At 44.5% G+C, this 25,672-nt stretch overlaps 1 protein-coding gene across 2 annotated transcripts in view; it reads left to right on the top strand.

Moving 5' to 3' along the window:
• The window catches only part of LOC129380251 (uncharacterized), a 63,356-nt gene that overhangs the window by 26,246 nt on the left and 11,438 nt on the right, over window positions 1-25,672 (top strand). For both annotated transcript variants that reach the window (XM_055061055.2, XM_055061054.2), the window contains exon 5: window positions 22,408-22,445. In XM_055061055.2, coding sequence (XP_054917030.1) covers window positions 22,408-22,445 — 38 coding nt within the window. The remainder of the gene's footprint in view (window positions 1-22,407; window positions 22,446-25,672) is intronic.

The following is a 25,672-nucleotide window of genomic DNA, read 5'->3' as shown; positions in this document are numbered from 1 at the left end:
AAGGTCTAATGGGAGCGAAGGCAGAAGTTTCCCGATTTCATGCGTAGGTCTATTTTACTGGCCAGTTTTGTCTAAGAGCGATGACAGGCCCATTTAGTCGACTACCAGTCCCGCAGAATGGCTATATATAGGTCAGTGTTTAGGTCTCGGCTTGTTTTGTAAATTTCAGACTGAATCTCTAGTTTTGGCACCGATAAGACGGAAAAAGAAGAAGTGAAGCCAGCGACAGCTCAGGGACAGTTATTTCTTTATCAATTCAGCTGTAAAAATGATAAGGTGAAGGTCAATCAAAGTGCGCAAAGAGAGGGTTTGCCATTGATAGGGACCGAACCCGAACCTTTCGCATTACGCGTCCATTGCATTACCAGTTAAGCTGTGGCGACGGCTCCTCCCACATCTACTTTCTGGGATATTTATGGTTTAGAACAAGATTTAACTTGGAGAGTGTTAGGCATGCCGGTCATGGTCATGACAATAATTGTGGAGCTTGTTTTCTGCTCCAGGTTGTCCAACTTAGCAAAAAAGCATTTTTAAGCAGTGAGCTGGACAATAATGGTCAAAACGAATGTTCCACATCCGTAACCATGGCTACGAGTTTCCTTGGTTAACACTAGCCAGGCTATCTCTTCTACACATGCATTAATACCCCCGAATGTGTGTGTGGTGAAAGCCGGCACTGGTATTCAATAGGTAGAGAAATGCAATCGTTATAGGGATGACGTGAGTTCGCCCGTCACAAGTGGCACACTTTTTTCCATACACTTCCATTTCCATTAGGCCTATGATTTCTACACCTCAAATACAACAACCGATCATTTCCCCTATGTTTGCGTTGTCTTAAATACCTGTTCGTTTTATATGGTTGTGAGTAGTCAAGGTTGGGACCCTGGGTTCCCTTTCTTCTCGTTCAACTGATAGCCAGGGTTTGAAGTGCGGCAAGTTTTTATGCTTTCAGGTAGCCTACGAGATTTCTTTGGTCAGGTGCCTGCTACTAAATATTCCCACCCTACGTGACCTCATTGGTGGAAAAAGATGCTCCAACTCCAGCACCATGCCCATGAGTTGTCATGGCTAAAGCTCCCTGGATCAAATCGTTTACATGTGCATAAATACCAAGAATGTTCACGTGGGAACAGTCGTCACCATATCTCAATTGTTAAAGCAACGCATGCGTTATGCGGACGGCGTGTATTTAGCCTCCACCGGTAGCAAGTTGCGTTTTCAGACACCTTTATTTCACTTCAGATTATCATTTCTGAACTTGAAGGAAATACGAATACTTCTCCATAATATTTCATTGGCTTTATTATCACTTGGCTGCATATGGTTGTAACTATGAAAAGATCGGGTCTCGGGATACCGCTTAAATTTCTTTACTGCATACCGATGGTCTAGACTCCGCCAGGTGTGATACCTTTAGGTAGCATGCAACCATTTATTTGTCGGCTGCCTCTCCTAATTTTTCAAATTGTGCGTTTACCTTCGGCAAAAAGGAGGTGTTGCAAATCCACCGCCACCGTCATGAGTGAAGCTGGGTAGCATTACTGGAGTTTCATCTTTTACATATCCATAAAAAAACACGAATCTGTGTGTGTGTGTGAAGATTCGTCGCCATTGCTTACTGAGTGGAGCAACGCACGCGTTACGCGGAGGTTCTGAGCTGACTTGCACTTGTAGCCGGTGTTTTCTTTTATATTCACAATCATTTCAATTCAAAGTCTCAAATCTGCAATTAAATAAAACGACTAATATTTGACGCATAGTTTCCTAGTCTTCATTATTTGTTGGCTTCATGTTCTTTTGAATAACAAAAAAGGACCAATGGATTCTTTTCTTTAGCGTTCCTCGTTTGAACAAGCATCAAAGGGAATTTTGTGTAACTTTCACGTCTTTTGTCCAGAAGCCCCGGTCCTTAGCAAATCGATGAGGTTCATCAGTTTTCGTAGTTCTAGAACCTGCATGTGCTGTACGCACATACGCTATGGAGCTGGTCACTCCAGCAATTACAAATAAATGAAGTCTAATTGCGTGCTACATTCCCTTGGCCTTTACGAGCATTACAAAATTCTTGTTTTGTGGAAGTCTCTGACTGGGCCTCTGGTCGCACTCTTTGATTTTCTGCAACAAACACATTATTTCACCGGACTCAACTAAATTTCTAGATAGTTTTAAATATATGAAGAGTTTAACGCGCTGCATTACAATTTTACCCGAAAACGCTGTCTTCCGTCGTTTGCACGACCGTCACCGCGACAGTGCCTTGAGCTTTCATGAGCTGTTAAGTACGTTTCCTTGAATAATTTATGCGTCATGTTCCTTATGCGCAGGCCTGTGATTTTTTTATGGATACTAATAAACTTTAACATTCTTTCATTTAGCATTCTTCAGTTTATATCACCTAAAGGTCACTCTTTCAATTTTTTAATAGTTACTATAAAGCATGTAGTAGTTATATTATTACACAAATAACCGTTGTAAAACATAATAGGGACGTTAAGTTGGGATACGCGTACCGAAATCTAAGTAAACTAATGCTCTGCGTCGCTTGAATTATAGCAATCATCCAAGCCAAATGGCAGGAAGATTTTCGTAGATTGAAATCAATCTTGTGCGTTCAGAAAAGTTTTATTGTGTGCTAAATTTAACCGAATAAATATATAATGTCATTAAACACAATGCAGATAAGTGAGAAGTTTTACTATGCGACATCAGTTCCATTCAGCTCATTTGTGCAAAGCAGAAAGTTTACAGACAGTGTCTACGTAGAAATTTCCTTCGTGATGCAGTCATTAGAAGGATGATTCCAAATGCCGTATTAGGTGCACCCTGAAGCCTTATTTTCTTTTGTTATGAGGCTAAGGTTTTGACAATAAGTGATTGTCATCAGCAGAAACAATCTATTGAAAAAACTATGCCCTAGTTGTGCCGAAGGAAGACTGCATTATGTTTAGTGTGAATCGCCAGAGTCACGCTTCATTCTACGTGAAGTTGTGCCGGGGACAAGTGATGAGTGCAATGGCCAGTGCCCCTGGAAAGTGTATACAAGCCCGAGCAATTAGCTGGTTCTGTGCAACTTTAGTTCCTAATATGGAAATCGGACACACTGACGCTGAACTACAAGGCAGCCCTCAGTGAATTCCACGGTACTCGCTTCATTGTGGAATACTCCCCGACCCTAAAATCTGTAGCGCTACGATGGTGTCCATCTTTTGACGTCTTCTGTTCTCTTGCTTTACTTATTTCAACCATTAGGCGTTATGACATGCACAACGTACGGCCCTCGACGTCTTCTGCACTATTGTGCTCATTATATCAAGCTCGCTAAGTGAAAATTATCAGCGCTATGACTGTTTCCAACCCTCGGCATTGTCTGAGACAATGCAGTTCATTCCATCGAGATCGCTGATGGCAACCCTGATGCCCATGGCCACTGTGCCGTCTTTGACGTCTTGTGCTGTACTCGGCCCACTCTTTCAGGCTTGTTTACTCAAAATATTTTGCGCATTGGCACTTTACATCCACTGACATCTTCTAGGCTAAAGTACTTTATTAACTCAAGATTTGTCCTTTTAATTCTGAGGTGTTAAGGCACTCGGAAGCTCTGAACGTCTACGGTACGCGATTCATTCTATGACACTGCATTTGCGTCTTCTGCTGTAATGCAGTTCTGTTAAAGATAGCTAACTGTAACGCTAAGGGGCTACGCCAACGTGCAACCCTCGACGTATATTGCGCGACTCGGTTCATTTTGTCAGACTCGCTAAATAAAAAGATATGTGGCGCTATGGTACTCTGCATCCCTGGACGTCTTCTGCGTTTAAAAGCTATTTTCTCATGTTTGCTATCTCTATCTTTGAGGCGATAAGCCACTGTGTAGCCGACGACATGTTATCTTTACCACAATAAATTATTTCAAGCTAGCTGTGTCGATTATTAAACCACTTTGAAGTCCACGTGTTTCGGACTATTGTATTTTTGTAAGGCTGTGTGATTTATACTGCATGGTGCTAAGCCGTTCGTACGCCCTCGATGTCTCCTGTGCCATTGCAAGTATTTCTCCGCGCCTGAAGAACTGAACCTATACGACACTAGACCTCTTTGCAAACCTCCACGTCTTTTGTGCTACTGTTAGTTCTTTCACGTTGGCTCAACCCTGCGGCCTTATGCCCTTTGCAGTCACCGATGTGTGCTGTAAACTTTTTCAGTAAATCTTTCATGGTTACTGAAAGAAAATTTGCGACACTAAGCCCCTATGTGGCCCTCGATGCTTTCTGTGCTACCGCAGGTATAACAGGTAAAACTTTAGGACTGGCTGAACATGGCTGGATGAATATATATATATATATATATATATATATATATATATATATATATATATATATATATATATATATATATATATATATATAGAGAGAGAAAACTATACGTCATAGCCCTCGGAGTATAGTATAATTATATTCGAGTGCTGATTGCCGTGCTATCGTTTGTTAACGAAGCTTTCCCTCAAGTCTAAATATTATAAGGCAGTGTGGCGTGTGCGTATCATGGCCACGCACGCTTATATCGCCTTCCGTTTCTCTACCATGGTTGCGCTTTAAAACCACGGCGCTGCAATTTTGCCTCAGAGACTTTCCTTTCCTTCCTTCTTCTCCGCCCTTAAACTGGCTCTCTTAACTACTACACGCAGAGACAAAGCAACAGCGCGCGCATCAGATCCCATAGATGAGATGAATATTTACAATTATTATTAGGGTTATAATTATATTCGAGTGCTGATTGCCGTGCTATCGTTTGCTAACGAAGCTTTCCCTCAAGTCTAAATATTTTAAGGCGGTTTGTCGTGTGGGTATCATGGTCACGCACTCTTATATCGCCTTCCGTTTCTCTACCACGGTTGCGCTTTAAAACCACGGAGCTGCAATTTTGCTTCAGAGACTTTCCTTTCCTTCCTTTTTCTCCGCCCTTAAACTAGCTCTCTTAACTACTACACGCAGAGACAAAGCAACGGCGCGCGCATGCGATCCCATAGATGATATGAATATATATATATATATTTATATAGAAAACTATCAGTCATAGCCATCGTAGTATGGCCCTGTGGGCCGTTTCCTTTTTTTTCTTTCGAAAGTAGTCCTATTAGGGATATTATTATTACACGAAGGTATTTCGCCCTCGTTAGCAGCAGTCCTTAAGATAGGTATTCTGGCGGCTAGCTTCCCACGCTATGCGTGCCGCCATCGCACCTGGTTAAGCTTCTCCTAGACGCTAGAGTTATACTATGTCCGCGCAACCTTGAGCGATCGGAAAGCGCGTTTTCCCCTCTTGGCCGGTGGGGACGGGAGGCTTTGTTCCGGCCGCAAAGCCCTCCACGTCTCAGTAGGGTGCCTGGTGGTGGTCTCGTACGGACGATGCCCTCTCGGTGAGCGCAAATTTCCCCTCATCTTTTAAGAGGTTCAATACTTACAAGCATTTGTCTCGCAAACCATATTTATTTCAAGGAAATTTTTCACGTCTCAATAATTTCTCTCGTCGTATTCGAGTGCTGATTGCCGTGTTATAGTTTGTTAACGAAGCTTTCCCTCAAGTCTAAATATTTTAGGCAGTTTGCCGGGTGCGTATCATGGCCACGCACGCTTATATCGCCTTCCGTTTCTCTACAATGGATGCGCTTTAAAATCACGGCACTGCAATTTTGCTTCAGAGACTTTCCTTTCCTTCCTTCTTCTCCGCCCTTAAACTGGCTCTCTTAACTACTACACGCAGAGACAAAGCAACAGCGCGCGCATTAGATCCCATAGATGAGATGATTATTTACAATATTATTAGGGTTATAATTATATTCGAGTGCTGATTGCTGTGCTATCGTTTGTTACCGAAGCTTTCCCTCAAGTCTAAATATTTTAAGGCAGTTTGTCAAGTGCGTATCATGGCCACGCACGCTTATATCGCCTTCCGTTTCTCTACCACGGGTGCGCTTTAAAACCACGGCGCTGTAGTTTTTGCTTTCCTTTCCTTCCTTCTTCTCCGCCCTTAAACTGGCTCTCTTAACTACTACACGCAGAGACAAAGCAACAGCGCGCGCATGCGATCCCATAGATGAGATGGATATATATATATATATATTTATATATATATATATATATATATATATATATATATATATATATATATATATATATATATATATATATATATATATATATATATATATATATATATATATATATGTATAGAAAACTATGAGTCATAGCTCTCGTAGTATAGCCCTCTGGGCCGTTTCCTTTTTTTTCTTTCGAAAGTAGTCCTATTAGGGTTAATATAATTACACGAAGGTATTTCGCCCTCGTCAGCAGCAGTCCTTGAGATAGTGATTCTGGCGGCTAGCTTCCCACGCTATGCGTGCCGCCTTCGCACCTGGTTAAGCTTCTCCTAGACGCTAGAGTTATACTATGTCCGCGCAACCTTGAGCGATCGGAAAGCGCGTTCTCCCCTCTTGGCCGGCGGGGACGGGAGGCTTTGTTCCGGCCGCAAAGCCCTCCACGTCACAGTAAGCTGCCTGGTGGTGGTCTCATACGGACGATGCCCTCTCGGTGAGCGCAAATTTCCCCTAAAATTTAAGAGGTTCAATACTTACAAGCATTTGTCTCGCAAACCATATTTATTTCAAGGAAATTTTCCACGTCTCAATAATTTCTCTCGTCGTATTCGAGTGCTGATTGCCGTGCTATAGTTTGTTAACGAAGCTTTCCCTCAAGTCTAAATATTTTAAGGCAGTTTTCTTAGTCTCTAAAGCCGCTCGAGTTCGCTGTTCTCCTCGGGCAGCCATTTTTCCAAGAAAGTATGCCTTCCAACCACGCGGAATCAGCAAAAACCGACTATCGCGGACAACATGAGTCCCTTTCCACGTAAGTGTGAGGCTCGGCACAGGAGCTGTGGCGCTTGAAAATGGCCTGGGGCCTGACGAACCAACCGACTGAGCTATCTTTCCGGGCAACATCGAAGGGTCATGAGTTGAAATCACCTGTTATGTTCCTTTTCTTCCCCCTTTTTCTTTCTTTTTTCTTTCTTTTTAATGTCTTTTCCTTTATTTTATCACTGTACGGGAACCCTCCTAATAAAAGAAAGAAAGATATATATCTTCAATTATGTATGGCCTCACATGCGCAGGTCATAAACACCAGGCTCTCTAGCCGAGTGCCATCCGTGCGGTATAACCGAGCTCAGATTGGTCCACCTTGACTGATCAAATAGGGCACCACTGTATATTAAATGAGGCGTATAACTCCTGCGGGACCCGCCGTGGTTACTCAGTAGCTATGGTGTCAGACTGCTGAGCACGAAGTCGCGGGATCGGATCCCGGCCACGGCAGCCGCATTTCGATGGGGGCGAAATGCGAAAACACCCGTGTACTTAGATTTAGGTGCACGTTAAAGAACCCCAGGTGGTCGAAATTTCCGGAGTCCTCCACTACGGCGTGCCTCATAATCAGAAAGTGGTTTTGTCACGTAAAATCCCACAATTTAATTTTTAAAGTTAACTCCTGCAGGGACGGTAGAGTATCCGCCTCCCGTGCAAGAGGACCGTGATTCAAATCCCGGGCCGCACAATTCTCCACCGGAAAATACCAGAAAAAAAAACAACCGTGTGTTGAGAAAATTGCACAAACAGGCCTGGAGTGCGGCCTGATCCCGGTGACCAGAACCGGTAACGCACTCTCTCACCAGAGCAGGATTGGCCACCCTGGTGCAGTACTTGGCCACAACCTCCTATATGAACACAACAATCAAACCCCGGCCCTCAGTCCCCAGCAGCTGCGAAGCAACTGACCACGGCGGCGGTCAGGCCTGCGACGCTGCCGAGGGTGCTAAGAATCCCTGGCTCCGGACAGGCCGCCATTGGAATATGAACCTGGCAACGTTTAACGCTAGAACGTTATCTAGTGAGGCGAGTCTAGCAGTGCTATTGGAGGAATTAGAGGGCAGTAAATGGGATATAATAGGGCTCAGTGAAGTTAGAAGGCCAAAAGAAGCATATACAGTGCTAAAAAGCGGGCACCTCCTGTGATACCGGGGTTTAGCAGAGAGACGAGAACTAAGAGTCGGATTCCTGATTAATAAGAACATAGCTGGTAACATACAGGAATTCTATAGCATTAACGAGAGGGTGGCATGTCTTGTTGTGAAACTTAATAAGAGGTACAAAATGAAGGTTGTACAGGTCTACGCCCCTACATCTAGTCATGATGACCAGGAAGTCGAAAGCTTCTACGAAGACGTGGATTCGGCGATGGGTAAAGTCAAAACAAAATACAGTATACTGATGGGCGATTTCAATGCCAGGGTAGGCAAGAAGCAGGCCGGAGACAAGTCAGTGGGGGAATATGGCATAGGCTCTAGGAATAGCAGAGGAGAGTTATTAGTAGAGTTTGCAGAACAGAATAATATGCGGATAATGAATACCTTTTTCCGCAAGCGGGTTAGCCGAAAGTGGACGTGGAGGAGCCCGAATGGTAAGACTAGAAATGAAATCGACTTTATACTCTGCGCGAACCCTGGCATCATACAAGATGTGGACGTGCTCAGCAAGGTGCGCTGCAGTGACCATAGGATGGTAAGAACTCGAATCGGCCTAGACCTGAGGAGGGAATGAAAGAAACTGGTACATAAGAAGCCGACCAATGAGTTAGCGGTAAGAGGGAAAATAGAGAAAATCCAGAGTAAGCTGCAGAACAGGTATTCGGCTTTAACTCAGGAAGAGGAACTTAGTGTTGAAGCAATGAACGACAATTTTGTGGGCATCCTTAAGGAGTGTGCAACGGAAGTCGGTGGTAACTCCGTTAGGCAGGATACCAGCAAACTATCGCAGGAGACGAAAGATCTGCTCAAGAAACACCAATGTATGAAAGCCTCTAACCCTACAGGTAGAATATAACTGGCAGAACTTTTGAAGTTAATCAACAAGCGTAAGACAGCTGACATAAGGAAGTATAATATCGATAGAATTGAATATGCTCTCAGGAACGGAGGAAGTCTAAAAGCAGTGAAGAAGAAACTAGGAATTGGCAAGAATCAGATGTATGCGTTAAGAGACAAAGCCGGCAATATCATTACTAATATGGATGAGATAGTTCAAGTGGCTGAGGAGTTCTATAGAGATTTATACAGTACCAGTGGCACCCACGACGATAAGGTGAGAGAGAATAGTCTAGAGGAACTTCAAATCCCACAAGTAACACCGGAAGAGGTAAATAACGCCTTGGGAGCTATGCGAAGGGGGAAGGCAGCTGGGGAGGATCAGGTAACAGCAGATTTGTTGAAGGATGGTGGGAACACTGTCTTAGAAAGATTGGCCGCCCTATATACACAATGCCTCATGACCTCGAACGTACCGGAATCTTGGAAGAACGCTAACATAATCCTAATCCATAAGAAAGGGGACTCCACCGACTTGAAAAATTATTGACCGATCAGCTTACTGTCCGTTGCCTACAAAGTATTTACTAAGGTAATAGCAAATAGAATCAGGAATACCTTAGACTTCTGTCAACCAAAGGACCAGGCAGGTTTCCGTAAAGGCTACTCAGCAATAGACCATATTCACACTATCAATCAGGTGATAGAAAAATGTGCAAAATATAACCAACCTTTATATATAGCTTTTATTGATTACGAGAAAGCGTTTGATTCAGTCGAAACCTCAGCAGTCATGGAGGCATTGCGTCATGAGGGTGTAGACGAGCCGTATGTAAAAATACTGAAAGATATCTATAGCGGCTCCACAGCCACCGTAGTCCTCCATAAAGAAAGCAACAAAATCCCCATAAAGAAAGGCGTCAGGCAGGGAGATACGATCTCTCCGATGCTATTCACAGCGTGTTTACAGGAGGTATTCAGAGACCTGGATAGGGAAGAATTGGGGATAAGAGTTAATGGAGAATACCTTAGTAACTTGCGATTCGCTGATGATATTGCCTTGCTGAGTAACTCAGGGGACCAACTGCAATGCATGCTCACTGACCTGGAGAGGCAAAGCCGAAGGGTGGGTCTAAAATTAATCTGCAGAAAACTAAAGTAATGTTTAACACTCTCGGAAGGGAACAGCAGTTTACAATAGGTAGCGAGGCACTGGAAGTGGTAAGGGAATACATCTACTTAGGGCAGGTAGTGACGGCGGATCCGGATCATGAGACGGAAATAATCAGAAGAATAAGAATGGGCTGGGGTGCGTTTGGCAGGCATTCTCAGCTCATGAACAGCAGGTTGCCATTATCCCTCAAGAGAAAAGTTTATAATAGCTGTGTCTTACCAGTAGTCACCTGCGGTGCAGAAGCCTGGAGGCTTACGAAAGGAGTTCTACTTAAATTGAGGACGGCGCAACGAGCTATGGAAAGAAGAATGATAGGTGTAACGTTAAGGGATCAGAAAAGAGCAGATTGGGTGAGGGAACAAACGCGAGTTAATGATATCTTAGTTGAAATCAAGAAAAAGAAATGGGCGTGGGCAGGACACGTAATGAGGAGGGAAGATAACCGATGGTCATTAAGAGTTACGGAATGGATTCCAAGGGAAGAGAAGTGTAGCAGAGGGCGGCAGAAAGTTAGGTGGGCGGATGAGATTAAGAAGTTTGCAGGGACAACTTGGCCAAAATTAGCACATGACCGGGTAGTTGGAGAAGTATGGGACATGTATTTGCCCTGCAGTGGGCGTAACCAGGCTGATGATGATATAAATAATTCCCAAATAAGGTCCACAGATACGTATACGATGCATTCAGTGGCTGTTGGCTGTACAGGATCATTAACAAATTTCGAGCCCCTCGGCTTCCCTCTTCTCGCGTTTATGTATATATATGATATATTGTTACGGAGGAAGACGAAGACGAAAAGCTATGTACAAATATATTTACACGAAACTAGGGCCAGACACTCACGCTTTGTGATAGAATAGTTGCGCTCCGCGGGCGAGAGGAACCTGCTGGCGTAAGCGACAACACGGTCGTGGCCACGCTGGAGTTGTGCCAGTACTGCGCCAATTCCGTGACCGCTGGCATCAGTACGGACTTCGGTTGGTGCAGAAGGATCGAAATGGGCCAGAACGGGAGGCGTTGTGAGAAGGTCGATTAGAAGCGAGAATGCAGAGGCCTCGTTGTCGCCCCACTGGAAAGGAGCGTCTTTTTTCAAAAGCTCGGTTAGTGGTCGTGCTATGGCCGTGAAATTTTTCACGAAACGGCGGAAGTACGAGCAAAGGCCGATGAAGCTGCGCACATCCTTGACACACTTTGGCACAGGGAAGTGCGTAACAGCATGGATCGTGCCTGGATCCGGTTGCACTCTGTTCGCGTCAACGAGATGCAATAGGACGGTAATCTGGCGACAGCCGAATTGGCACTTCGATGCGTTGAGTTGCAGACCGGGTTGCCGAAAAATGTCCAGGACTGCTGAGAGGCGCTCGAGGTGCGTAGCGAATGTTGGGGAGAATACTAAAACGTCGTCCAAGTAGCACAGCCACGGGGACTATTTGAAACCGTGAAGAAGGGAGTCCATCATGCGTTCAAAAGTGGCAGGAGCCTTACATAGACCGAACGGCATCACGTTGTATTGATAAAGACCGTCGGGTGTTACAAAGGCAGTCTTCTCGCGGTGGAGATCGTCCACGGCAATCTGCCAATAGCCGGAGCGAAGGTCTATAGAGGAGAAATAGCGAGCACCGTGGAGGCAGTCAAGAGCGTCATCAATCCGAGGTAGGGGATACACTTCCTTTTTGGTAACCCTGTTAAGGTGCCGATAATCCCCGCAAAAGCGCCATGAGCCATCCTTCTTGTTTACCAGCATAACAGGTGACGCCCATAGACTACATGACGGTTCAATAATGTTCTTGGCAAGCATTTTGCGAACTTCGGTGTGAATAACTTGACGCTCTGCCGGTAATACTCAATACGGGCGGCGATGAATAGGAAGGGCATCGCCGGTATTAATGTGATGTTTGACAGCTGTTGTTTGGGCCAAAGGACGGTCGTTAAAGTAAAAAAAATATCTTGCTAGGAAATCAGAACGCGGTAGAGCGCACGAGCGTGCTCGGAAGGAATGTCGGGTGCAATCATTTTCTGTACGTTGGAGATGGTACAACTTGCTGATTGCGACGGTAGAAGAGGATCAGTTGAATGGTCGTCTTTTGAAATCGATGCTACAGAGTGATCCTCGAATGAGCAAAGTTGGGCCAGAGACATCCCGCATGGCAGCACATGTGCGGCAAGCCAAAATTTACCACTGGAAGGCAGACGCAATTCGCCGTAATAGATAAAACTGTATGAGGTACTGTGATCCCGTGTGTAAGGAGGACGTCTTGCATAGGAGCCGCGATGTACTGACCATCGGGGACTGGTGGGGATGAGACGAAGTCAACGTAAGTCAGTGCCGAAGGTGGCAAGCGAACGAAGTCGACGGAACTGAGGCGAGTAGGGTGTTGTTCAGCGCGATCCAGAACAGGCAGGTCGAGGCGGAGAGTACTGGCGGAGCAATCGATGAGAGCAGAATGTGCGGAGAGGAAGTCTAAGGCGAGGATGATGTCGTGGGGACAGTGGGGAATGACTGTGAGTAGCACGACAGTGGAGCGATCGGCGAAGGAGACGCGGGCGGTACACATACCAATTACGGGGGCTGTTCCGCTATCGGCGACACAGACAACAGGCGTCGTGGTGGGTGTAATTATTTTCTTGAGCCGGTTACGAAGGTCAGCGCTCATTATCGAGAAATGCGCCCCAGTATCTATAAGAGCAGACACAGAAACACCGTCGACTTGCACGTCAAGAAGGTTCATATGAGTGGGCAACGTCAGTAGAGGTTTTGGTGGCGTAGGGAGCAATGCAGCGTCACCTCGAGCCGCTGCATCGTCTAGTTTTCCGGCTGGGAGCCGCGTCCGAAGGGAGTCGGCGAATAAGAGCAATGGGGCTGGGGAGAGCGAGATTGTTGTCGTTGGGGCGAAGGCGAACTAGAATAGGAGGGGTTCGGTGCAGGAGAATCAGCGGCGGCGTTATCGGAGCATGCGGTTTAGGGACGAGAAGGGCCACCTGGGGGGCGAGAGTGGGCAGTATAAGTAGGCCGGGTCGGGGAACTCTAGCGACTGCGACAGTGTCGAGAAATGTGCCCGATTAGATGGCAGTGGAAACAAATGGGCTTGTCGTCAGCAGTGCGCCATTCAGATGGGTTGCGGAAACGTGGTGGGTAAGAAGATGCGGGACGGGGCGGAATCGAAGAAGCCCGGTGGGTATCAGGACGATGGGCCGATCAGATGGTGTGAATACCCGTGTTTTCGAACTCTTGGCGGAAAACTGCTTGGATCAGTGAGACCGTGACTGCAGATGTGATGGTGGGACTGGAGTCGAAGGCAGCCGGATAGGCGGCCTCGATCTCACGCCGGATGATCCTGGTAACATCAGCAGTGTTTTTGGGACGAGGAGTGTCGGCACAGGAAGATGTCGCTGGGGTGTTGGGCAGACGGGCAAACTGCTGGTCAATACATCGGCTTTTAGCGAGTTCCAGGCGGCGGCACTCTTCTATAACAGCATCCAACACCGCTACGTTGTTGCAAACGAGCAAGTTGAAGGCGTCATCGGCAATGCCTTTGAGGATGTGGGCAACCTTGTCGGACTCGGTCATGTGGGTGTCAACTTTGCGGCACAGAGCCAAGACGTTCTGAATCTACGTGACATAGGGCTCTGTTGAAGTCTGCACACGGCCGGAAAGCGCCTTCTGCGCGGAAAGTTGGTGACCGTAGGGGTTGCCGATCAAGTCTCGAAGCTGTGTCTTAAGTGAATCCCAACTGGTGAGGTCATCTTCGTGCGTGCCATACCAAACTCTAGGTGTGCCACCGAGGTAAAAAACTACGTTGGCGAGCATAATAGTAGGGTCCCACCGGTTATTGCGGCTGACGTGTTCATACAGGCTGATCCAGTCATCGACGTCTTCCCCATCTTTGCCCGAGAATACGCCAGGATCACGGGGAGCGGGGAGAGTGATGTAGGTCGTCGAGGTGGCAGAAAGTGTCGGAGCCGGCGGAGTCGGGCTGTCGTGGCCGGGAGCCATGAAGGAAGGCTCGACGTACAAGCACCTGCGAAGCTCCGTGACAAGGTACAGGGAACGTCCACCTCCACCAGATATGTTACGGAGGAAGACGCAGACGAAAAGCTATGTACAAGTTTATTTACACGAAAATACACTCCGCTTGGCCAAGAGGCAACAGCCCGCTCTAGCCTCTAATCGTCGTCTTCTTAATGCTCGGCTCTTCGTCATTGGCAATACTATCCCTATATATATATATATATATATATATATCTATATGAAGCCAACAGTGACAAGACGCATAGCACAGGAGAAAGCAGCGCTCTACCAGGTATAGTAGAAAGTGTACAGCTCTCAGTCGAAACCACAAATGCTTACAGACAGACACCAAAATCTGGTGACCTTAGCAGTCAATGTGTCTATAACTTGTTTAAATATTTGGCCCATGGGAATTGTCGACCGTGAACACGAAAGCACGTCAAACTCGTACACGGAGGCTGAATCGCCAACCTGTATCACGTATATTCGTCTATGCCAATGGACGAATGGCCTACCGGTGAGGCAGTGGCCTAAACTGCAGAGAACCAGCGAACCTGGCAGGCGAATTGGTAACCACGTGAAACTTACTCCAGCCCACATGCTACCTGGAAGGCCATCGCACATATTATCTTTAACCACCGTGACATGCTTATCACACACACCGTGCATGCAAGGTTCAATTTATTTGGTCGCTAAACTCAACCTTGCTTTTGTTCATCCTTGCCAACTGCAAAATGTTTCATAGCGCCATTTTCGCGTTCAAATGAGCGCATACAAAGAGCATAAAACAATGAACACTGGAGTTTACATTGAAAGCGGAGAATAAAGTGCTCAGTGCTTAGGAAAGGGGCTCCAGTGCACTTCTTTGAACCAGCAAGGCCTAATGGGAGCAAAGTCAGACGTTTGCTGATTTCGTGTGTAGGTCAATTTGAGCGGTCAACTCGGGCGAAGAGCGATGACCGCCACATTCAGTTGACTAACAGTCCCGCAGAATGACAACTTATAGGTGCGTCATTTAGGTCTCTGTTTGTTTCGTAAATTTCAGACTAGATCTCCAGTTTCAGACTAGATCTCCAAAAGGTGAAGCCAGCGAGAGCTCAGGGACCGTTATTTCTTTATCAATTCAGTTGTAAAAATGATAAGCTAAAGGTCAATCAACGTGCACAAAGAGAAGGTTTGCTGCTGATGGGGGCCAAACCCAAAGCTATCGCATTACGCGTCTATTGCTCTCTCAGTTAACCTGTGGCGACGGCAGCTCCCACGTCCACTTTCTAGGATAATAATGCTTTAGAACAAAATCTAATTTGGGGAGCGTTAGGCATATCCGTCATGGCCATGACGACGATTGTGGAGCTTCTTTTCTCATCCAGCTTATCCAACGTAGCAAAAGAGCATTTACAAGCAGTAAGCTGGGCATTAATGGTCAAAAAGTGTGTTCCACATCTTTCTCCGTGGGCACGAGTGCTTTCGGTTAACACAAGCTAGGCTACCTCTTCTACACATGCAATAATACCAAACATGGTGCATGTGATGACAGCCGTCACTGAGATTCAATTGATCGAGAAACGCACGCGTTACACAGATCACGTGAGTTCACGTCTCACAAGCGGCACAGTCTTCTCCGTACACTTCCATATCCATGTAGCCGATCAGTTCTACACCTCAAAAAAAACAACCAATCGTTTTCCCTTACACTTCCTTTGTCTTCAATAACTGTTGGTTTTACATGGTTGTTACTAATCAAGTTAGGGTCCCTCCGTTGCCTTTCTTCTCGTTCGATTCATAGCAAAGGGTGTGAACTGCGGCAGGTTTTTATACTCTCATTTTGCATGCGAGATTTTATACGCCTGCTGCCCCTTGCTGGATATCCACAGCCTACGTGACCTCATCGATAGAAAAAGATGTTTCACATCCAGCATTATGGCCATCAGTTGTCATCGCTAAATCTCCTTGGATCGAATCTTTTACATATGCAAAGTACCAAAAATCCACACGTGGGAACAGTTGCCACCACATCTTAATTGTTAAAGCAAGGCATGCGGACTTCATTTATTTTGTATCCACCCGTGGCATGTAGCCTTTTGGGCACTTTTGTTTCACTTCAGGTTATCAATTCTCTACTTGTATGAACTACGAATACTTCTCCGTAATATTTAATTGACCTTACTATCTTTTGGGTACATATAGTCGTAACGATGACAACATTGGATCTCACGATTCCCCGTTTATTTCTTTATTGCATACCGAGGGTCTCGACTCCGCCAAGTTTGACGCCTTTTGGTAGCACACAACAGTTTATTAGAATTAGGCCTTTCCTAATCGTTCAAATTGTGCGTTACACAATCGGCAAAAAAACGGTGTTTCAAATCCGCCGCCACCGTCATGAGTGAAGCTGGGTAGCATTGCTCCAGTTCCATATTTTGCATATGCATAAAAAACACGAATGTGTGCGCGTGGGAACATTCGCCGTCATTGCTTATTGGGTGGAGCAACGCACGCGTTACGCGGGGGTTATGAGTTAACTGATAGTTGTAGCTGGTGTTTTTTTTTCATTCACAATAATTTCCCTTCAAATTTTTAAATCTACAATTAAAACGACAAATATTTGACGTTTGATTTCTTAGTCTTCATTATTTGTTGGCGTCCTATTGTTTTGCCGAAAAATAAAGGGCCAATGGGTTGCTTTCTTCATAGTTCCTCGTTTCAACAAGCATCACAACTAATTTTGTGCTACTTTCGAATCTTTTGTCAAGAAGCCCTGGTCTTTAACGAATCAACGGGGTTAACAGTTTCTGTAGATCTAGAACCTCCATGTGCCGTACGTACATACGCTCATGAGATGGTCACTCCTGCAATTATCAATAAAACAAGTCTAATTCCGTGCTATATTTACTTCACCTTCACGGGCACTACCAAATTCTTGTTTTGTAAAAGTCTGGGGCTGGGCCTATCGTAGTACTGTTCGATTTTCTGCACCAAACTCTCTATTTCGCCGCGCTCAACTTAATTTGCAGATATTTTTAATTATATGCTGAGTTTACAGCACTACATTACAATTCTAGCTGACAAAGCAATCTTCTGTCGTTTGCAGAACTGTAACCTCAACAGTGCCTTGAGCTTTGCTTAGCTTTTAAGTACGTTGCCTTGAATAATTTGTGCTTCATGTTCCTTACGCGCAGGCGTGTGATATTTTTATGGATACTAATCAACTTTAACATTCTTTCATTTACCATTCTTTAGCTTACATCACCTAAACGCCGTCCTTTATATTGTTAATAGTTATTATAAAGCATGTCGTAGCTATAATAATCCACAAATAACCATTCGAAAAAATAATAGCGACATTACTTTTGGCTACGCATACCAAATCTAAGTAATACTGTGCGCCGATTGAATTAGAGCAATCATCCAAATCAACTGGCAGCAAGGTTTTCATAGATTCAAATCAATTTTGCGCGTTCAGAAGAATTGTATTGTGCGCTAAATTTACCCGAATAAATATACAACGGCAATGAACACAATGCAGATAAAGGAGAAGTTGTAGTATCCCACAGGTCGTTCCATTAAGTCGCATTGCTCATTTACGCAAGGAAGAAAGTTTGCAAACAGTGTCAACGAGGGAATTTCCTTTGTGATCCATTCATTGGAATGATGATCCCAAATGCCATGCCAGGCTCGCCCTGAAGCCTCATTTTCGTCTGGTATGAGGCCAAGCTTTCGACAATAAGCTTTTGTCAGCAGGAGAAACAATTCTATTGAAAAAATGCTATGCCCTATTCGTGCCGATGGTTTCTCAAGGCAAAGTTAGCGTGAATCGCCAGAGTCGCACATTATTCTACATGACGGTGTGCCCGGGACAAGTGATGTGTGCAATGGCCAGTGCCCTAGGTAAGTGTACACATGCCCAAGCAATTAGCCGGTTTTGTGCTACTGCAGTTTCTACGATCGAAATCGGACACTCCGACGCTGAACTACAAGGCAGCCTTTGCTGTATTCCGCGCTACTCGCGTAATTGTGGCATGCTCCCGAACCCTAAAATCTGTAGCACTATGACGGTGCGCTTCTTTTGACGTCTTCTGTCCTGTTGCTTTAAAATATCTCTACATTACTTATTCACACCTTTACGCGTTATCGCATTGTGCAGAACACTATGCCTTCAGCGCAGCTTGGTTCATTCTTGCAGGCTTGCTGATGCGAAACCTGCGGTTCTATGCCGATGAGGATCCATCGGTGTATTTTGCGTTACTGCAGTAAGTTCTGGTTGGCTCGCGCACTCCAAACCTTACACACCCTGCCATTGCGGAGCCTTGAACGCCTTCTGCACTAATGCACTTCATTTTGTCACGCTAGCAAACTGAATCTCTGTGGCGTTATGCCTCTCTTCAGTCTTCGAATGCTTCTGCGCCACTGTGCCTTAATCTTGCAGGCTCGCTGACTCGAAATCTATAGCACTATGGCGTTTTGCATCCCTTTAGGTCTGATGTGCTAATGAAGGTAAATTTGTTCAGACTTTTGACATCTCCCAATCTGAGGCAATACGCCACTCTGAAACTCTCTTCGCATTCTGCGTTACCTAATTTATTGCGTCAGGCTCCGTGTTACAAAGTAAACAATATTCGGGCGCTGCACATTCATCGCTGTCTTGTACTCTTGTGCATTTCAATCTATCAGGCTTGCATAGTCTGAACTTGAGGCACCATGTCACTGTGTAGATATTGGCATCTGTGCTATTCGGTTCATTCTGTCAAGTTTGCTGACTCAAAATCTGCTGCGACATCGTACTGTGCATCTCGCAACGCGTTACAGGTCCATTCTGTCATGCTCGCTGACCCCTCACCCTAAGACGCCGTGCCACTGTGTATTCATAATCGTAGATCACTGATCCTTACCCTCAGTCGCTATGCCAACGTGTGGGCATCGACGTCTTCTGCGCTATTGTGCTCATTCTTTCAGGCTCGCTAAGTAAAAATTTTCGACGCTGTTACTATTCGCATACCACGGCATTTTCTGAGACAATGCAGTTCATTCCACCCAGATCGCTGATGGCAACCCTGAGGATCTACGCCACTGTGCAACCTTCGATGTCTTGAGGTCTACCACGGCCAGTCTTTTAGGCTTGCTCGCTAAAAATATTTTGCGCACTGGCAGTACGTATCCACTAACATCTTCTAGGCTAAGGTACTTTATTAACTCAAGATCCCTCCTTTTAATCCAGAGGTGTCTACGCCACTCGGCTCATTCTATGAGACTGTATTGGCGTTTTCTGCACTAATGCAATTTTTGGAAAGATCACTTACTATAATGCTGAAGTGCTACGCCAACGTGCACCCCCGACGTAATTTGCGCTACTTCGTTCATTTTGTCAGACTCGCTAAAAAAATCTGTGGCACTACGTTACCCTGCATCCCTTGACGTCTTCCGCGTTTATGCAGCTATTCTGTCATGTTTGCTGTCTTCATCTTTGAAGCGATAACCCACTGTGTAACCATCGTCATCTAATGCTTTACCATAGTTCATTCTTTCAAGCTAGCTGACTCAATTATTAAACCACATTGAAGTCCGCGTATTCTGCGCTGCTGTATTTTTGTCAGGCTGTCTGACTTATACTGCGTGGAGCTAAGCCGTTTTCGCGCCCTCGACGTCTGCTGTACCACTGCAGGTTTTTATCCAGACATTCTTATCCAAGGCCTGGCCATGTGCCTGAAGCTTCGAAGGCATTACGTTTGCCCCATAATTATCCAATCAGACACAGTAACGGGCAGTGTACACACAAGGGGCTCTAATAAAAAAATGCCTGAAGAGACATTCTTAATAAGATCTCCATACGAAATCGCTTCTGCACTGCCAGCCCCATATTTGAGCTGCTGGAGAGACGCATTTTGCGAGCAAAGATAACAGGGCGCTCATTGCGAAGTCTGCGGGTTTCGTGGAAGGTTTTTATCGCAGGTGGGTGACGTTCCAAGCTTCAAATCGGCAACCTTTCTTCAACAAACCACGACACAAAGTTCACCCGTGATGTCATCCACTTGAGCACCCTTATGGCGCCTCGTACGGCAATAACTCTCCGCGAACGGTCTTGACCTCAGGAGTGCGTCTTCTTTAATAGCCGTACCTCCTGGAAGTGCGCAAACAAACATAGCAAAACTCAACTGGCGAATTTCATTCTGTGCCATTCGATGGATACCACTGTATAAGTGCGTATGCTACAGAACAGTATTTGCGATGACGAAGAGGTGAGCAGTATGAAGACGACGACGACGATTGGAAGCCAGCGTGGGCTCTTGCTTCTTGGCCACGTGCGGCGTATTTCCTTGTAAATATAATACTTGTATATAGCTTTTCGTCTGCGTCTTCATATGAAACAATATAATCGTGTAGAGGGGTGAGTTCTAGGTTGTAAAGGAAGTACAGCTCATCTCGCGTTTATTTATTTTTATTTTGATGAAGCGCCTTCCTTTAGTGTTCATCACAGACGGTTCTAGGGCCTGTTAGCATATGTCAGAGTAAAACTTCTTCAAGTGAATAGTAGTATGTACATACTAACAATGCGATTAGCATTATTTGCCTACTTCAGCCGTTTTAATCATTTTAATAAATCCACATTTCCGTCTAAACGCTTACATTATCCCATTTGGCCAAGCTCTAAGACAGCTTTGGTCCCCAGGTGTGTTTTATGGTAGTATATCTTCGTGATGCCCTCGAAGTTCTTCCATCATCATTGTTGCAGCTTCCTGATCTCACTCTCGTAATGCAGTAGTCATCGTGCCTTATACGCGCGACCAGTAGCTCTAGTTGTCTAATATCTTGGACCCAAGGGTTTGCGTTCATAGTCTTGATGTCGTCGTTGTGATTGGATCTTCGTGATTTCCGCTTTGCCATCCAATGTAGTTATGCCGTCATCACCTCACCATCGTTGCCATACATATTTCGTTACGCAGACGTTGTCACAATAATGCCGTCATACAGTCGTCGTTATTACAGAGCCAACAAACCATGGTCACGCCATTCGTCGTCATTTTGTCGTGCTTGTACAGTACTTGTTATTCGTACGTTGCGATAATGTAGTCTGAACTTCCTCGCGGCTAGTTCAGCATCCTCATTCTAACTTCGCCATGGCATCGCCACACATTCGTTTTCATGTTGTTGTTCGCATAGAATTGCCGCTTCGCTGTCGTTTTGCCATAGTTATCCCTTCAGTAACGTCACCTCATTATCCTCCTATCGCCGTCATACCTCTCTAGTTATCCCGTCGAAGTCAACTATTTGTCGCCATAAATTGCATTTACGGTGTCGTCATTTATTCATGAATATGCGGCCGAAGTCAGGTCACCGTCGTAATTTTGTCGTCGTCACACAGTCGACACCATGCATCCTATCTCACAGAGTCACCGTCACGCCTTTCTAACTGCGCGATCTTCATCACTTAGCGTCGTCATGGCGTCGTCAACCCATCGTTATCCGAGAAAATGTGGTGAATTCGCACGCTATTTAATAAAATAAACAATGTGCCTGGAACGTCAAGCAATCGTAAGAGATAATGAGATATTCTCAAACTCTTTCCTATAAGGCTCTCATTAATTATGGTTCATGGTTTTAGAGCAGCGCAATCACTAAAGTAATCGTGGTGTTTTCGTGGATGACTGAGATTCTAAGCAGAGAGCAGCAAACAAATTGATGCTGGTTCGTTTATGAAGGTGTATTTAAACAGCATATTTGTAGCCATAACAGAATTATAAATATTTCTGGAGAGGTGGAGATGGGTAAACGAGAATTTATTTAAATTATCCTTCATATATGGTGTCGATGCTGGTTGTCCAAAACAGTAGCAAATTTATATGAAATCCTTCCCCTTTTGTAATGCCCTCTCCCCCGCAAAAAGGGGGCCTTTAAGGAATAAAACTGAAAGCGCAGTTGCTGCGCTAGCGCTCTTAGTAATTTCCTTCCTATGGAGTGTACCTTAAAATACCTATTCGGCATGACTCATTTGGGGAAGTTTATAAAATGCCCAGTTTCTACATTGATTAGGCTGGGGAACAGGGTATTTTTACTATCTATTACATCATTGCGTGACATACTTTTTGGACTTATTAAAGCCCGAGCACCCGGAAGAGCACAAATACAAGGAAACGAATAAAAGCCTTTCTTTTGTCGTGTAACTTGCGTGGTAGTGTGTATAGTAGGTTCAGGAAGTACAAGCAGGCCAATATCTAATTCTTTTCAAAGACCTAATTAAGTGGGTGTGCTCGAACATATCCAAAATATTATAATTGACAGAAATTTAAAAATCTGTTTCTTCTTCATATTTTTGCAGGTACCAAATCTTCGAAAACGCTACATATCATTCTGACGGTATGATATCTCATCTTATGTAGAAATTCCTATTTTAAAGTGTTCTTTTAATGCGTTCATCAAATATTTATTTCAGCATTGCGAAAACGTGTACCATTTTTAATAATGTTTTGACAAGTCACAAAAGTCACAGCCACGCTAAGCTTTCATGAGAAATGTAGCTTGCGTGCTTCTTTCTTTATAGTGTTGGCACTGCAGAGATTTTTCCAACAACACGGACATATGTCGATTAATAGGAGAGCCTTTTCCAAACAATTCGCTGTGACAATTTGGCTCTTAGAGTCCGGTGCATGGTGATATTATTCGGTATTAGTCCGTAGTGTGCGCTCTTTAAATTAGAACCCTATGTATATTAGCACTAATTACAGAAACGACATTTTACAGCCCCTAGAGATCTTGTGCATAGAATGAACACTAAAATATTATTTTTAAATAATTTTATTCACGCACACTATGCGCAATTAAATGTAAGACTACAGATTTGAAAGCCCATCCCAGCTCCACTGCAATCGTCATTCATTGAGGGACGAGTAATATATACATAAAGAAGTTTTTAAAAGTTCATAATGCAAACTATTAAAAATATCTACATTGTATGCACGCAGTGGTTTTCCGAGAAACAGCGTGCGAGATATAATTCAGAAGCTGCTATCCGATATTCAGGAAAATGTCATTTACTTGTTAGAACACTATTTCATTTCGGTGCGATTTTTTCAAGACCTAAACGCTCAACTGATGCTCGCCAGGTATCTTGTGATCCCTAATTTTTTTTATGTGATTCAACCAATTTAACAGAAGTATGTTGTGATCTCCTCACGGCATGAAATGGCAGCATGGTCATCGGCGCAACAATGGGAGCAGACACAGTTTTGGATGTAGAGAACATTAGTCCGGGATTTATGTAATTAAAATTGCAAGGGCGTGAGATGTATTGCCACAATAGATTTGTCGAGACAGTAAACTGCTTACCTGTATGTATACTTGGGTTGATTTCTAGTTCTGTGGGGTTAGGAAGTGCAGCAAAAAAATTACGCACCCATGAATTGGACTCAAATGGATAAGAATGTTTAGTAGGCAAAGCAGGAAATTGAAAGGCTAACTCAGGGTAGCCATAAATTGTGGTTTATATAAAGAGTAGTGAGGCAGAGCGGAGTTTGAATTAAGAAAAAAACTGAGGACGGCTAAGCACTTATGAGTTCTGAATTCGAAACCATTATTGTCCAATTGAACACCGCTGACCTGTTCTAGTTTTGCTGCGGGGTATATGAAAGAGTTGTGGTAATTATACAATGCGAACTTCGGAAATTTCCAGGAATGGCACTCATAGGAAAATGAGTGTTTCACTGATGAGCGTTAGTGATGTGAGCTGCGCATATTTGGAGGCTTGGAAGCACACAGGCACTCCTTTTGAGGGAGTACCTGCTTGTCCCATATTTCACTCTCTTTTAGAGAGTAGATCGACCCTCTTTGGGACAGAGTAGGTCAACTCCTCCTAACAGAGTTTTGCTGCTCCACCGCAAGGGAGTGTTAGTACCCTTCCGCAGAGTGCTAATACTCTCCCCACAGGGAGTGCTAGTCCTCTAACCGCACGGGTAATAGTACTCCCCCAGACATAGTGTTTCTACCCCTCCGAACCGAGTACTCCTACTGCTCCAAGCCGAGCGTTTCTACTCCCCAGAGTGCTTGTACTCCTTCAGAACAGAGTGCTAGGACTCTTCCCAATAGTGTGAAAGTACGAACTAGATCCATGGTCACGTTTGAAGGGATTCGCAATACTTACAACTGGAGAATATTTGATTCCTTCATAAGCAGCTTCTGCACCTATGCTTCATGAATGGGATGTAATCTGTCGCCGCCGAGTTACTCAAATTAAGAATTTTCTCACTTAAGAGCTCACAATCTTTATTGATCAGTCACAAGACAAACTGAATAGTAATTTCAGAAACATACTGACAAACACATAAAATCAGACTAGAATGATGCCCATGAACTTTAGGACACTTCTTGATAATAAAATATAAGCATATTCTCTAAAGTTTCATCAGTGTTACAGTGTAGAAAGATCCTTTAATTTCAATTGGCTCCTTCTTTTCAAAAAATACAATGGAAAGTTAAACATAGAAAAAAAGTGTACCAACTTACAAAGTATTCACACTATGATCGTTGAGAAATATGCGACACATTACTGGCCAGCAAACGCACTTCTGGCACAAAACACGTGCACTTATATGGCAGAGGTTACCAAATGAGCTGCTAAGCACTGAGCTGGTAATGTAGATAAATTGTGCAAGAAACTTTTTTGTGTGCCATATTCTAAGATTGCAGTTCGTTTGATAACGTCTTGTCGAGCGTATGGACGTTCCTGAATGAGAGTACAGTTCACTTAGAAATGTGTTGTATATTCTCAAGTAATGCCGCAGGTCTAACTTGCGTTGCTTATATTTCACATAAAGTCATTCATGTATGGGCTGCACCCCATTGTTTCTAACTGTGTCTTGTAGTGGTTCTGCAGCAATATCCTAGGCCGGTCTCCCAAACAGGTGCAGAGGCTTATTATACTTCCTATTCGCTTGGTCTCCTCAGAAAAGTAGTTTCCTGGTGCTGTTGGATTCATCTGTTACACTTTCTCACAAATTAATAAAATTTACAATATTATCTAGTGCTTAGCAAATGAGTATAAAACTCCAAGGACCATTGGCATTAAAATCTTGTGCATCACATTTCTTGTCATATGTCATAGCTTTTCATTCCCACTACGGTAAGAATGCTATACTTCTGAGGAGCAGCTTGCTTAATTACATGATGAATTGTTGTGACTCGATCATGAAATCTAACTAAAGTATGGCATGGCTTAAGATGGGAACCAAAAATCAGATGTGAGGAATATGATGTACCAAAGGGTACATAAGCATAAGTACAGCCAGGGATGCGCATGAAACAGACAAACAAGAGAGCAGAACATGAATTGAGAGTGGCACCATCCTATTTCACATGTCCCTTCTATGCATGTGGATTTTGCATGCGACTATGCATATACTTGCACAATGAACCGACTACCTGAAACCAAAGCTTTTTTCCTACTGAAGTGGTTAAAATGCGCTAAAGTTCTTTCAGCCATCCACTTTACATCGCTCCCGCCGCGCGCAGTTCCCCCCGCACGGGCTATCCACTTGAAGTCACCCGACCCCGTTCTGGCACCACAACTTTTTCTGCATCATTTTTTCCCG

This window comes from Dermacentor andersoni, chromosome 10 (genome assembly GCF_023375885.2).
Source record: "Dermacentor andersoni chromosome 10, qqDerAnde1_hic_scaffold, whole genome shotgun sequence".
Classification (NCBI taxonomy): Eukaryota; Metazoa; Arthropoda; class Arachnida; order Ixodida; family Ixodidae; genus Dermacentor; species Dermacentor andersoni.
Note: the sequence above shows the minus strand (reverse complement) of the source record. Positions and strands in the feature narration are given on the sequence as shown.